This window comes from Cervus elaphus, chromosome 18, assembly GCF_910594005.1.
Source record: "Cervus elaphus chromosome 18, mCerEla1.1, whole genome shotgun sequence".
Taxonomy (NCBI): Eukaryota; Metazoa; Chordata; class Mammalia; order Artiodactyla; family Cervidae; genus Cervus; species Cervus elaphus.
In genome coordinates this window covers 36080368-36096382 of record NC_057832.1, presented here as the reverse complement: position 1 = coordinate 36096382, position 16015 = coordinate 36080368, and the positions used below count along the sequence as shown (strand labels likewise).

At 37.8% G+C, this 16015-nt stretch overlaps 1 protein-coding gene across 7 annotated transcripts in view; it reads right to left on the bottom strand.

Annotated features, from left to right (window-relative positions):
• HDAC9 (histone deacetylase 9) overlaps positions 1 to 16015 on the bottom strand; it is a 986419-nt gene that overhangs the window by 900620 nt on the left and 69784 nt on the right. For all 7 annotated transcript variants that reach the window (XM_043872541.1, XM_043872548.1, XM_043872545.1 and 4 more), the window contains exon 2: positions 6764 to 6883. In XM_043872541.1, the coding sequence (XP_043728476.1) occupies positions 6764 to 6788 (25 nt within the window). In that variant the 5' untranslated portion in view covers positions 6789 to 6883. The remainder of the gene's footprint in view (positions 1 to 6763; positions 6884 to 16015) is intronic.

The window sequence follows — 16015 nt, the reverse complement described above, 5'->3', positions numbered from 1 at the left end:
AAAGGCAATCCCAAAGAATGCTCAAACTACCGCACAATTGCACTCATCTCACACACTAGTAAAGTAATGCTCAAAATTCTCCAAGCCAGGCTTCAGCAATACATGAACCGTGAACTTCCAGAAGTTCAAGCTGGTTTTAGAAAAGGCAGAGGAACCAGAGATCAAATTGCCAATATCTGCTGGATCATCGAGAAAGCAAGAGAGTTCCAGAAAAGCATCTATTTCTGCCTTATTGACTATGCCAAAGCCTTTGACTGTGTGGATCACAATAAACTATGGAAAATTCTTCAAGAGATGGAAATACCAGACCACCTGACCTGCCTCTTGAGAAATCTATACGTAGGCCAAGAAGCAACAGTTAGAACTGGACATGGAGCAACAGACTGGTTCCAAATAGGAAAGGAGTATGTCAACGCTGTATATTGTCACCCTGCTTATTTAACTTATATGCAGAGTATATCATGAGAAATGCTGGGCTGGAAGAAGCACAAGCTGGAATCAAGATTCCTGGGAGAAATATCAATAATCTCAGATATGTAGATGACACCACCCTTATGGCAGAAAGTGAAGAGGAATTAAAAAGCCTCTTGATGAAAGTGAAATAGGAGAGTGAAAAATTTGGCTTAAAGCTCAACATTCAGAAAACTAAGATTATGGCATCTGGTCCCATCACTTCATGGGATATAGATGGAGAAACAGTGGCTGATGTTATTTTTGGGGGGCTCCAAAATCACTGCAGATGGTGAATGCAGCCATGAAATTAAAAGATGCTTACTCCTTGGAAGGAAAGTTATGACCAACCTAGAGAGCATATTAAAAAGCAGAGACATTACTTTGCCAACAAAGGTCCGTCTAGTCAAGGCTATGGTTTTTCCAGTGGTCATGTATGGATGTGAGAGTTGGACTGTGAAGAAAGCTGAGCGCCGAAAAATTGATGCTTTTGAACTGTGGTGTTGGAGAAGACTCTTGAGAGTCCCTTGGACTGCAAGGAGAGCCAACCAGTCCATCCTAAAGGAGATCAGTCCTGGGTGTTCACTGGAAGGACTGATGCTGAATCTGAAACTCCAATACTTTGACCACCTCATGCAAAGAGCTGACTCATTGGAAATGACCCTGATGCTGGGAGGGATTGGGGGCAGTAGGAGAAGGGGACGACAGAGGATGAGATGGCTGGATGGCATCACCGTCTCAATGGGCATGAGTTTGAGTAAGCTCCGGGAGTTGGTGATGGACAAGGAGGCCTGGCGTGCTGCGATTCATGGAGTTGCAAAGAGTCGGACACGACTGAGCGACTGAACTGAACTGAACAAGTTTTCAACAGTACTAGGTTTTTATGTATCAGAAAGCAAAATAAGTGAGCTATAGCTTAGCATGTCTTTTTTTTTTAACAGTGGCAGGGGGCAGGAGGGGCGGGGGCGGGGAGTGGTCTGAGAACCTATATTTTTGACAAGAGCACCAGATGATATTTATTACCTGACATGTTTGGAAAACTCTAGGTTAGATGAGCCCTAATGTCTTCCCTTCTGAATTTTGGCAATCCTGATAAAAATAAATTACCAGAAATGTTGTATAGACTGCTATACTGACGAAATTAACTTCTGTTCCTATAATTATTGAAATACTTAACACACTGAATGGACCAAAACTATTTACACTTCTGTCTCTCTCACTAAAAGGTATGTCCATAATGGTAGAAACCATGATTTTAGTACTGTTTGTGTCCCCACTGAATAACACACAGCTTAGTACAAAATACATGTATGAGTGAGTCAGTGAAAGTCATTCAGTCGTGTCCGACTCTTTGCGATGCCAGGGTGTATACAGTCCATGGAGTTCTCTAGGTCAGAATACTGGAGTGGGTAGCCAATCCCTTCTCCAGCGGATCTTCCCAACCCAGGAGTCAAGCCAGGGTCTCCTTCATTACAGGTGATTCTTTACCAACTGAGCTATCAGGGAAGCCCAAATACATGCATAGTAAGTTTTGAATGAATGACTATCTTAACTGCAGCAGCTAGCTGCCAGTCTCATGCCTGTAGTCTTTTCTCCATTCAGACTCCTCAGAGCCCAAAAGCAATGCCCAGTGCTCTAACGTAGAACATTATTGGGGAAGCAAGATTAAAATAAAATTCAGTGTATTCCATATTCAGAAATCAGTATTTATTGTTTGACTGAATATATGATTGAGACAGAAATATTTAGTCCTTGATACTGACTGTATTTGAATATGGCTAGAGAACTTCTATGAGAATTTTGTCAGTGCCTGAGGAAAATAAGACTTGTACCGTCCCAGAACCAATTCTCAAGACAAACAGAAATACTCTATCTGAAATACTTACTATAAAGAATTTCTGGAACAACTGGAGTGAGACTATTTTTTTGGTGTACAATAACTCCTTAGAGCCCTTTGCAGAACAAAGGAAAAACAAATGGATGGTGATTGCATAAGACCAATTTAATTCTTTTTAGACAGGTTTTTTTTCAAGGAGATGTGAGAAAAACAGTTTTTCTAAGTCAAACAATTAGGTTACTTCTCACCAGCAGAATATATATGGCACCGTGAGATACAGGCTAACAGTAGCTGAAGAATGTTTTAATGTTTGTGGCTAGAACATTTTCCTTTATATAAACGCAAAGTGCATTTCAGGTCTCTCTGATGGCAGTTTGCATTTGGAATAAACAGAAAAGAGTCCCACTGCCTGATCCATCTGCTATGACTTTCTTCAATTTAGAGTTCATTCATAAGAACTCTCCAAACGTAACTGATTAAGACCTCTGTAGAATGCTGCTCTCAGCAGACCAGAAGCATTTATAAGAAAGAAAAGTCCATAAGAAAAATTTTAATGACTCTAAAGTCAAATGAGCTTCACTTGGTGACTGTCTCATTTATCATCCACTCTCCTTCTAACTAAACGATTATCATGACGGGCAATAACCTCCTCAGCCAAACAGCAGCCTCAAAGGACATTTTCATATTACAAAATCATACTCTTGGAAGGGTATGCTGATTTCAGTTGTCAAATATTACCAATAGTGAGCTATGCTAGGTATCTGTGGGATTAATCCAAGTATTTGGTATTATTTAACTTTGTCCTTTTGAAAGGGAGACCAGTATATTTGATCATCTTATTATATATTACATTTACATATAGGAACTCTGAGTCTTTATATAATGCTACAAATTGAGCATAAGAAGCTGAATGTATGTGCTACACACTCCTTCTCTATACACACTTAAAACATGGATTCACGTCCCCTTCTTACACAAACAACAGTCTATGCTGCACAGACAATAAGATTTCTATTTAACCTGAAACTCCTTTAATCATATATATTTTTTCTCTCTCAAAAGTTAGGTGCATGCATTCATCTGTCTTCCTTTTCTCTTTTACCTCACAAAGTTCAGTAAATGTTATTTCTGACCATCTGTTCCTTACATGTACACTTCGTTTCTATAGCTTTTTTGCCCAATATACTTTACCTCTTAAGCAGTTACCTCAACAACAAAAATGGCACTCCCACATTCTATTCCACACATCAGATGAGAAAATTAAGACTGGAATAACCCTTACATTGATCTCTCAATAAAAACTCATTACTTTTAGAATGAAATTAAATGTAATACAGACATACCTGAGAAACGACCTAAGATGTCCACAGATCACATTAAGCATCAACCACAGAATTTCTCACCTGTTTGTCTTCCTGTCATTTGGTCCACTTTTTTTAACCAGGTGAAATTTTTAAATATTTCTTATTACATTATATCGATTCTCCTTTTCAAATAAGGTGATCAAAATATTTCTGTATTCATTCATTGCCAAGTATATACCTTTAAACAGGCCTTGACCGGCTAAACTGGGAATCTAACGGCTTACAACAGTGTTCTGACAGGATTGTGTGTTTCACATTAAAAATAAAAGGGTCCATTTTGAAATTCTGCCATGTGCAAAACATGAATGGACACAAAGAGAATTACGCTGAGTGAAATAAGTTAGAGAAACAAATACTGTATGATATCACTTACATGTGGAATCTAAAAAGTACAACAAACTAGTGAATGTAACCAAAAAGAAACAGATTTACAGATACAGAGGAAAAACTAGTGATTACCATGAGGGAGAGGAAAGGGGAGAGGGGCAATATACAGATAGAACTTGTCATATATAAAATAAGCTACAAGTGTATATTAAACAACATGGGGAATGTAGCCAATATTTTACAACAACTATAAATGGAAAGTAATCTTTAAAAATTGTGAACCACTATATTGTACACCTGTAGCTTACATAATATTGCACATCAACTATACTTCAATAAAAAAAGAAGAAAATAAGTGAATCCAATAATTATTTAAAAGTTAAATTTTATAAGTTGAGTTTAATTATAATTTGGATCCAAAAATTTGCCATATAGTTTCATCCTTCATTAGCCATAATGAGATCTGCATTTTGTGTCCATTTCAAGATTACAAATTCAGGTAGAAATAACAAAAAATCTACTTTCCCATGGTTCTATCTGGCCTGTCATTCTCTGTGAAGTAAAAGTGGGAGGTAAACAAACAATGTGGAGAAGATATGGGGAAGATGAGTAGAGAATAAAGAGACGGGAAGATGAGTAGAGAATAAAGAGACATAGACAATTTTATAAAAATAAATAAAAAGTATAGCTTCTGGTCTTGAGAATTAAGGGCACTCCCTGTATAAATTCTAGATGGTAACTAGTAGAAATGGAGTAAGTTTAGGAAGCACCGGTCTAGCCTGCTATACCTGTTCCACATCTGTAAGCCACATCTGTACTCAGCCAATTTGTTCCAACTTCTTTCAGTATGTTTTTTAATGATTCCAACACATTCTACCACAAGAAAAAAATGTTTGACTATGGTATTTCTAAATTAAATGTTTCTTTTAAATTATGTAATTTTGAAACATTAAATTTATATATAAATAAATATATATACTCCCATTGACAGAGAAAATATACATACAGCAAGTCCCCTACATACGAACCTTAAAGATGTGAACTTTCAAAGCTGTGGACATGTGTGCCGGCCCCTGTAAGCCAGCGGTTGTACTTCTCTACCTTCTAAGGGTCTGTGCTATAAGGTTAAAAATGCTTCACTTTTCTGCTTATTTTTCATGCATGTGTTATTTGTGTGAAAAGTATTATAAACTTATTACAGTACAGTACCATACAACGGATTGTGTTAGTGAGGACCTAGGCTAACTTTGTTGGACTTGCTAACAAATTGAACTTACAAACGCACTCTTGGAATGGAACTCGTTCATGTGTAGGGGACTTACTGTAATACATATTTTAAAGGTAATATACACATATATAAGATGCAAATATCATTTTAGGTTCAACTCAATAGAAAGGACTGTAATTAGATACTTAATTGTGATAAGTAACGCAGGTCACACAGAGGGCTGCCTGTGAGGGTAGGGGTGTGGGGCCAAGAGTGGGTGGGGAGCAGACAGAGGTGAAGGATGGAAGAGGTTTAGTAGGCTAGACCCGTGCTTCCCAAAGTGCAGTCCCCAGGCAGCAACAGCATCACCTAGAGAAACCTGTAAATACTGCAATTCCTGGGACACACCTAGGACCTGAATCCAAAAAAAAATGGGGAAGTGGCTTCATTTTAACAAGCCCTCCCACTGATGCTAAAGTTTGAGAACCCCTGAGCTACATGGACTCAGATATAAGAAGCCTAGGTAACTTCATCTCTTATTCAGATAATAATGCCAATTATAAATCATGACTGTGACTAAAGATTCTGGAATATCTTTACTACATCATTTAGAACAAACAAATACTGTTACACTTTCCAATAATTTCTAGTTCCAAATTCAACACAGAAACTGGCAACTTGCTGGGGATGTGGGGAAGGCTGATGAGACACTGAAATTCCAGAGCAGCTGATCTGGGTGTGACCAGCCCTCCACAGAGTGAAAATCTTGGCAAAAGATAAACTGAGTAAAATATTATACTAGCTTCAACCTTAGGAGTTGGATAACTCAAGGATATCAATATGCTGAAATATTTTTAAAGAATACACAGAAATAAATACTCCCATAATGATCCAAACAGAAAATTCTTTTTAAATTTGTCTATGTTTCACATGTGATATCTGAAGCTATTCCATCATTCTGAAGATTTGGATCGTGTTTGTTCCAAAAGTGACACCCTATTCCTGGAGAAACGGGTGTTGGCTGTGCTGATCACAACACTAGATGAGCCACACATTAACTGGACTCAGAGGAAGCAGGTGTTGAGATTATAATTAAATATGTATATAGGAAACAGGAGTGGCAGCAAAGAAGGGTGGGGAAGAAAAATATCCTTCCTGTGTGTCACAGAGATGGAAGAGGAGTAAATCCACAAGCTGACTTGCAAAGACCATGACACCGTTTAAAAAGCATACAGACAGGTATTTGGTCAGAAAGACTATGGATGTAAATTAGATGCCTACGTCATATTTAATAAATATTTATAACTTCATAAAATTCACCCCAAATGTTACATTTGCAGCAGAAGAATTAAAGTCTACTGCTCAGATAACAAAGCAAATGAAATTAATTGCCTGGAATGCAAGTTGGTTATGCAATAGAGGACTGGCTATAGAACACAGTTCAAAATTCATTATATCGAACAAACTTCATCAGGAGAAAAAAGTCATTTCACAATTTAAATTGCCTAACTTGAAGCAATACAAAACAACATCTTTCATACTAAATTTGTTTAAAGTTTAAAAAGCAACCAGACTGACCGGACCGCACTGGTGAACTCATCATGGGAATAAGGAGAAGGATGGATGGGCCGAGATGCAGACTCACAGCCTTCTGTTAGCTGGCAATGCTGGTCCACGAGAAGCTGGTCTAGGCAGAACCTAGAATGTAAGAAAAATGCCTGTGTATTATATACATTACATCAAGCCACACAGGAAAAGAAATATAAGAGGACCAGCCTTGAGTTTCAGTTCAGCCACAGCTCGACGGAGAGTCTCTGAGGTAGTCACATCTACCTCCCAGGTTTCTTAAGTCTTCATTTATAGAAGAGCAAATTTACCAAAGCACAAAAATATTCAAACACTAAAATAAAATAATAGATGTGGAAAGAATACGTGAAAAACACTTTGTGTTATTGTTGTTTAGTCGCTAAGTCATGTTCGACTCCTTTGCAACCCCATGAACTATATAGTCCACCAGGCTTCTCTGTCCACGGGATTCCCCAAGTAAGAATACTAGAGTGGATTGTCACTCCTTTCTCCAAGGAATCTTCCCGACCCAGGGATTGAACCTGAGTCTCCTGTGTGGGCAGGCGGATTATTTACCACTGAGTCACCTGGGAAGCCTGAAAAGCACTCCACATAATTATAATTAGTTTCCTATTTACAATTATAACTAATTTGTTATCATCATTACTACAGACATTTTAAATTTTAATTATAATAAGTATCTCATTATATAGTATTCTTAACTATTACTGTTACAGATTTCCTTCTAAAGGTAAGGACTTCTTGCCAAAAACACTGTAATAGACTAAAAAGAAGTGTAACAAATGCACCGTAAACTGCAAGGGTGACAGAAAATTCTCATTACTATTTCCATTTCTTCTTCAAGTCTTTTGCAATCTTGTTCCAGTCAAAAGTAATAACAACCATAGTCTTTCCAGGAGTGGCACTTACAGGATGGACTTCTTGAAAGGAATTTAAGGGACTTTCTGTTTTTAATTTGAATGTACTCTCACTTCTAGACACGGCAGCAAAGAGCAATAGGAAGGACATTTTCCCAACAGCTTACTGGAATTTCAAAGTTTAAAAAATCAAGAGGAAAAAGAAGCTCTTAAAGTTGTACTTAATGAGTTTCTTACTAAAATAGTATATCCCAATTGCACTATTTTTATAGACAGTATGCTGTAAATCTGAGAACCGTACATCTTTTTATCTTGAAAATCCAACATATTTATTGTGACTCGTTTTCCAATCAGTATTGTGAAAGTGTTATTACTATTTTTGTCCAAATGTATAAAGCAGATATAAATACATATTTCCCTTGAAGAACCATATAACATCACTAAGAATACCTATAACACTTCAAATGGTCTTAAAATAGAAGTATGCTAGTTATTAAAAATAGGTAGAGTAATCAATTCTAACAGGCTAATTCTTACCACATCATTCATGCTGGATATACATTATGATTTAGAAACAATTTTATTGCATATTTTCATAAATCTGCTTCAAAAATTTATACCGATGTGCTACTTTATCAGCATTATTTAAAGAATCTTAATTTCCAGGTTGATGAGAAAGCAGTATTTCTATAAAAAAAAAGATGAAAAATGAAGAGCAAAAAATTCCTTTGATTTCTATATCAGCAAACAGACATTCTGACAGTGGCTTCCAAATAAAAAGATGTCAGTATTATATTTTTAATGTAATAACATTATTTGCATAGTTCTTTAGTTACAAAGTACTTTTAGACATATTACCATATTTTACATTATCTTCACATCAACCATGCTAATAGATACTTGTAACTCCCTTCCCTATCCTTATAGGTGAGAAAATTGAGATGTCATATGCTTCATAGTTAAAAGGTTAATGAAACAAAGTGAAAGCTAAAATTGAGTGAAATTTGAATTTATAGACTACCTAAAATTGATGACTGTGTACTTTTAGATTTTTGACATTTTAGTTTTTTTACACTGCAACCTAAAGTATTTTAAAATGCTCTAGATACATTCTTGATTCTCAATAGCACAGTCTGATTTCAAATCAAAAATAACAAAAAGCGAGGGACAGGAAACTTTAAGAGACTGTAAGTGAAGCAGCATTGGAAGGTACTTTCCCTCAAAGGCATAGTTACTCTGTGTTTTGGAAAAAAGTTATTTTTAATCCATAATGCCACTTTGTACAATTGACACTAGTATACTTCAAATAAGACTCAATTTAACCAATAATTTCCAAAAGCTGAACATACATACAAAGCCAAAGTTTTGCTACTTGTCCCAAAATCTAAGATTAAAAAGATCTTTCTATTTCTACACACTTCTGCCATTTATTTCCACAAACACGCATGACAACTGTCTATGGCCATTTATCAATACATAATTGTATCAATACACAACTGTACAGTTTTATCTTCAAAGCTCTGGACTTGAGATGCAAAGTGAATCTCAAGTGAAAATATGAATTTGGTTTGCAAAACACCATCATTAAATACCTTTCAAAAATGTAAGCTACTCTCTGTGCCATTCAACCTTTTCAATAACTGCCTAATCATTACATATTCTTCTAACATTATGAAAGCTTGGTTATCTGAACACTGTTATAAAGAAAATTAACATGCATTTCTATGTTGATGCATACTGCTGCTGCTGCTGCTAGTTTCCACTTATGATATCTGCATTTCCGACAAGCCACATTAAACCAAAGTTACCACAGTTACTATAGCTGCATACCTGAAATACAGCCATTTAAAGAGTTCTCCTAAAATGTTCCAGGGATGTGGCCCTCTACATGTATATGCATATGGGGTGTGTGTGTCTGTGTGCATGCATCAGAGCCTCCACACACTTCCCTCTACTCATGGACAACCACACACTTCCCTCTACTCATGGACAAGATCAGTGGATGAGTAGTCCTATTCACACCTCTTAGGGACAAAACTGATTCAGAATTTGGCACAAATTAAGACTATTTTTAGTTGCCTGGAAAAGAAAGAGGGGCCAGTGGGGGAATATTTGTCAATGAAAAAGGACAATTTATTCTTAAATCTTCCCAAGGTTCTTTATCTAAATGGACTGCAGAAAAACAAACTATTTTCTTAGAATAGGGAGGTTTTCCCCTACAATATTAGTCATTCTTACAATAAGTCTGAACTACAAATAAAAGGAAACTGACCTTTATGTGGGTAGATAAGTGAAAAAAAAAAAGAATAAAGTTATGCTGATTATTTGCGAATACAGATTATTAAAGCAGATACAGAACTATATCTGCCTTCAAATAACAGTTTCAATTAACTAGCACCTTGATTTGTCCATGCTGTAAAGAGTGTATACACACATGCATATGCACACTTCAGGAGATAACATAAGCACAGCAAAAGCAAAATTGCTGCATAAACCTCTTCCCTATTGAAAGCCAAGAATGGTTGTTTTGGGTCAACTGTACTCCTTGAGGGCTTCCCTTGTCGCTCAGTTGGTAAAGAACCTGCCTGCAAGGCAGGAGACCCGGTTTCAATTCCTGGGTTGGGAAGATCCCCTGGAGAAGGAAATGGCAACCCACGCCAGTATTCTTGCCTAGAGGATCCTGTGGACAGAGGAGACTGGCGGGCTACAGTCAATGGGGTCGCAAGAGTCAGACACAACTTAGCGACTAAACCACCACCACCATATTCCTTGAGGGACCTGGATCCACAATCGGGAGTTAAGAGTCTGCTTCAAAGAAGTCATCTCTGACTACAAGTTGGTCAGCTGCCTGCAAGTACATCAGTGCTATTGTCCTGGGATAGAGCACAGGGCAATAGCCCAAGAGGATGACATCTTGCAATGCTTTAGCCTGCCTGTGCAGCCAGGGAAAGAGGGCATGAACACATTACACTGACCCAGCCCACACTGTGCTTATCATTAACATTATTGTGGAGGTGGTTCCACAGATCCTTGAACTACTCCACCTGCCTTCCTTAATGTTCTATAATGGGCAAGTCAGCAGAGCTTTACAGATCACAAAGAATTTGCACGAGGATTATTTCCTCTGATCCTCACAACAGCCCTGGAGTATACTAAGCCATTTTTATCCCCATTTTATAGATGAAGAATTTGAGGCTTAGAGAAGTTTTGACAATTTGTTCACAGATATGCAGATGACAAATGGGAGGGCTGGCCTTCTGCCTTTTAGCCCACTCCTCTCTTCATTGCATCACAGGGAATTACAGGCTGTTCTAGCAAAGCTGCTTGAATATCAAGACTCTATCTACCTAATCATCACAGTTTCAGTACTGACTCACTGAGTTGCAGATCTTTACTGAAGAATTTACCTAGTCATTGAACAGACTGAACTCAAAAACCAGTGATGATAAAGTAAATAATTACAATAAATGTCTATAGGAATTCTCACAATGTAAGCTTTCAAATTTGACTAAGACTTCATTTTCCTACCACAATCTTTATTTTGATTTTTAAAACTATAAACTAAGCTTCTTATCATAGTTTTCTTTCCCGCCCCCCCTTTGGGCAATTGGTATTAGGAGAAAGTGGAATGATTTTGTAGTCTATGTAACTAACAAAAACTGTGTCTCTAAAATATTTTTCTCAGACTTAGGGCAAGATGCAGTGCACAGTTCAGTCTACAAAACCATTCACAATTATTTGGAAGTCCTTCTCTTCTGTGATGGAGCCATTAGCCCCAAGTCCTCAGCTTCATGGGCTGACTCAATTCCTAGCACCCACAGTATGGTGCAGTGAGTTCATGAGGAGGTTCATCAGACCTGCAGTGTCTATCTTATGCCTCAAAACCTAATATTCTGCCATAATTTCATCTTTTGGAGAAAAATGCTATAAAAATCACTCTTAACATTCTACTCAATTCAACAAACTCTTAATTGTGTACATATCAGATAGTTACCCATGATGAAATTTTTTAATTCTTTACTTCTCACATTTCCCAAAGATAGTCATCAAAGCCAGAACACTGATGTCTTAAAAGCATCTTTTGTATCTGGGCTCTCCTTTCCCTTTCAATGAATACTGCCTTAGCTCAAGTAATTAATTATTCTTGATCACATTCTTTATCTAGCCTTCTATCTGGTATCCTTGCCTCCAAAGAATGTCTGAATGAATTAATTAGTAAATAAAATGTGGTGACCCATAAACTCCTTAGTTGGCATTCAAGTTCCTTCATAATTTATTTCCTCTCACCCCTATTTCTCTCCTTCCTTCTTTTCCTCACACATAACTACTATGGTTCCAGACAATCTCTCGTTACTCCTAGGGTGATATTCAACATTGTCAACTACTGCTGAGGCAGAGGCATTGAGAAATCAGAACGAACACCTGTATGAGCGTCTATGTAGCTATACTTAAACACATAAGATGACTGCGGGCTTAATTCTTTCTGTATAGTGTTGTTCACATTTCCATGCTTTTGTGCCTCCTAGCCCCCAAAATACTATCATCTCTTCTCTCCCTCCCAGCTCAAATTCTTTCAAGTCATGTTCAAGTGAGAATTTTTAACCAGTCACTCCAAGTAAATGGTCAGCTTCCTCATTTATGTTCCCACTGTGTCTTGTACCATAACTGTATAACACCCCTTATGTCAGATAATAAAAGCACCTCTTATATTAGTGACATACTTTTATTCATCATGAGACTACAGTCCTCGGTTCAGGGATTGCACTATCCCATCTCTGCAGTCCCCACATCTACCACCTGCCTGGTACATATAGGAACACAATAAATTCTTAAAGGGAAAGGGCTAAACCAATAAAACTTCACTTGCCTACCTTTGGGGCAGAACCATTTATCCAATTTGTTAGTATAAAGTTCTGAAGGACTAGAACATAGTCCTTTGACTTATATCAATCAAAGAGATAAAAATACTCTGGAGCATGGACAACCATTTAGAAAGAGTAGACCCAGACAAGGTGTGGGTCTTCATGAATCAGGCTAAGACAGCAGATACCCCAAAACAAATTTGCCTATGAATTATGTTGTCCTAGATAATGTCATTATTAAGGCTTTTGAACTGAAGTGATTTCTCAGATCACTGGAAAGTTTCGGCTTCTCACCTTATTCGTTTCAGGTTTTTCTCAGCCTGAGGAAATTCATTTATTCATTAGATGAGTTCTACAAATTCACAATTGCATCAAAATACTCAAACTAGTATTCATCAAGACACAGGAGAATGGGATATAGAGATTTAAGGATACTCGTTCCCCTTCAACTTCAGTAGCAGAAGCAGGATTAAAAAATAACACTAATGACAACCCTTAAGTTGTCTTAAACAACAGGACCCATGGGACCCTGTAGACTCTGGGGACTGGAAAACTAGTTGACAGGCACTCTCAGAGTACAGGTAAGAACAGAACGGCCACTGGAGGGCCACTCAGCAAACATACACTCTCTGTGCTAATTTAAGAGCAAATAATAAGTTCTCTTCTAACTTGTAGGAGAACCATTTAAGCACAGGCTACACTGCAGGGTGTAACACAGAGCACCGAATGTATTTTGGAAGGTTAGTTATGCATACATTTTGCATATTTAAAATAGGTTTCACTAGCCTATATTAGAAATATAACACAATGGTAGTATCTAAAAATATATATAACACAATCAGAAATGGTCTGCTGGATAACTCATTTTATAAGAAGAAATTCTGCCAACTTCAGAGCCTGTACTAATAAAGATAGGCCTTTTCTTAGTAAGCACTGAGTTTAAAACCACACGGCTTAGCCCCAGGGTGTCCAGCACCCAAATCATATCTCAAACAGCTTCTGTGAAGACCATTTCATCAAAATCCTTGCACTGATTTCTATGAGATCACCTCTGAAGGCCCCTACCTACAACTTCCCTCCTTGGACAATAGGGAATAGTAAGTCAGCTACCATTATCATCAGTGTGAGTTTAAAATGAGAATCACAATGCCTGGAAACTGCAGGATATACAAGCCTCCTCTTAGTCATGGCAAAGAGGCTGTTAGAAAAAAAAAAGCGTTGTCTACTTGTAAATACACACGAGACCAAAGTCTAAAATAGAATTGAGAAAAGGAAGTAATAGTCGAAGTGAAGGAACTTGCAACAGACAACCTCTGATACCTGTGCAGCAGGAGGGCTTTGTGATCTATACACTATAACCTTCCCTGCAGAAAACTTGCCTGATCAAGCGTGCTTAAAAGAACCTGGCCCGCAGCCTACCGCCCTGCAGCGTGGAGGCTTGGGTCATGATCAGCAAGCCAGATACAAAAGACCTTTATCCATCAGTGCAATTTAGATCGACATGGTTCTTTCTTTCAAACTTCAATACTGAATACATTTAAATTTTTTTCTGTGATTTTTTTTTTAAATCCTGCAATCTATGTACTAAAGCTCTGAAAATCGCTTCATGCAGAAGTGCCCATGTAAGATGTCTCACTAGCTGGGTGATCTGGTAGTCAATTAACCTCTCTGAGCCTCAGTTGCTTAAACATGAATTATTTAACTTAACAGGTCACTATGAGGCTTGGACAAAAAATAAAGTAATTGGTATGAAGTAGGTGCTCAAAAATGTCAGCTATTATTATCATTATTAGTATAGAAGCTGTGTTTTACTTCAGGCCGAGTTCCATCCCAGGAGAAAACAGTGACACATGGTGCCTCTCACCCTACAACACAGCTGCTAATCTGTCGCTCTCCACGAGGCTTACAATAGGAATCTAATTACTAAAACTTTTCCTTTCTTTGCTTTTTTCTTTGAGGAGGCAAATGTCTGCCGTAAAGAAAAGTACCGCACTATTATTTGCTTTGGAATATACCATGTTTGGGCCTCCCTGGTGGCTCAGCAATAAAGAATCCACTTGCAATGCAGGAGCCACAGGAGACATGGGTTCAGTCCCTGAGTTGCAAATATCCCCAGAGGAGGGCATGGCAACCCACTCCAGTATTCTTGCCTGGAAAATCGCCATGGACAGAGGAGCCCGGCAGGCCACACAGTTCAAGGGGTCACAAAGAGTAAGATACGACTGAAGCGACTTAGTACACAGGCACATACCATGATTGCCCTAATCTTTCACTGGTATTACCTAATATTTAATATATATACATAAACTTTAAAAACCATTTGGGTATTGACATAAAGTAAAACATTACAATGTCAAAAAACAGCTATTTTTTGTTCCTAAAAATAAAGTTGGGAATAACTATCATTTTGCAGAAATTTGAAGAGAAACATGAAGTATATTCCCTGAGTACATATAAATTCCTCTCCAAAGAACTTCTCTATTGTTTTAACAAATCACCTTGGGAATTTCAACCGACCTAAGGCTTCTCTTTCTATTTTGGGCAGGATTTCACTGGTTATGTTACTCAGTGCTCTGAACCAGCCAAGACACATCTTCATACATGGACAGGTAAGCACTTCAGGTGAAGAAATGATAACAGCAGAATATCCACACAAGAAGGAAAACAGGATGAGCTCTGACTGCCAGGACCACTCAAAAAAACGTGAAATACATGGAACTCTTCCCTAACCAACACCTATGTTGTCATTGATTCCTTTTATGCCCATCCTGCTATCTTTGATCCTCTTTTCCACTAGACTTCTCCAAGGTCTCTTCCAATTGAATAGGTCATTTTATTCTCTGATCCCTTTCCAAAGAACCCACCTTTACTAACGAATTGAATCAACCTTCTATCTTTCATTTTTATGTCCTTCTCATCCTCTTCCAAAGAGCTCTTATTTTATACATAAGATTTATCTCAATTCCACCCCTCTCTGGTTCTTTTTTCACTTATGCATGTCCTTTTTCTACAGAGGTTTCCTTAGAACCCACACCAGTATTTTCGAATACCCCTAAAATTCCAGAATACAGTTAGACAGGAAAAATGAATCATCATATCAGATATCTTGTTCTTTCATCTTCACTCAACCAATTAATATCGACTTTTCTAACTTGCACAAACTTTGTAGTCAAGTTAAGATACCACCCAGGTTCATGTTACAAAACTTTGTGGGCTATATTTAGCACGGCAGCAACAGTTTTAACAGAGATTGAATTTAGCATGTACTTATCAAGGCTTGGGGTTCCCCAGTGGCTTGGCAGTAAAGAATCCGCCTGAAATGCAGGAGACATGATTTCAATCCCTGGGTCAAGAAGATCCCCTGGAGAAGGAAATGGCAACCCACTCCACTATTCTTGCCTGGGAAATCCCAGGGACAGAGGAGCCTGGAGGACTACAGTCTATAAGGTCGCAAAGAACAGGACATGACTTAGTGACTAAACCACCAGCACCACTGAGTGCTTACCGTGAATGTTCAGTACAGA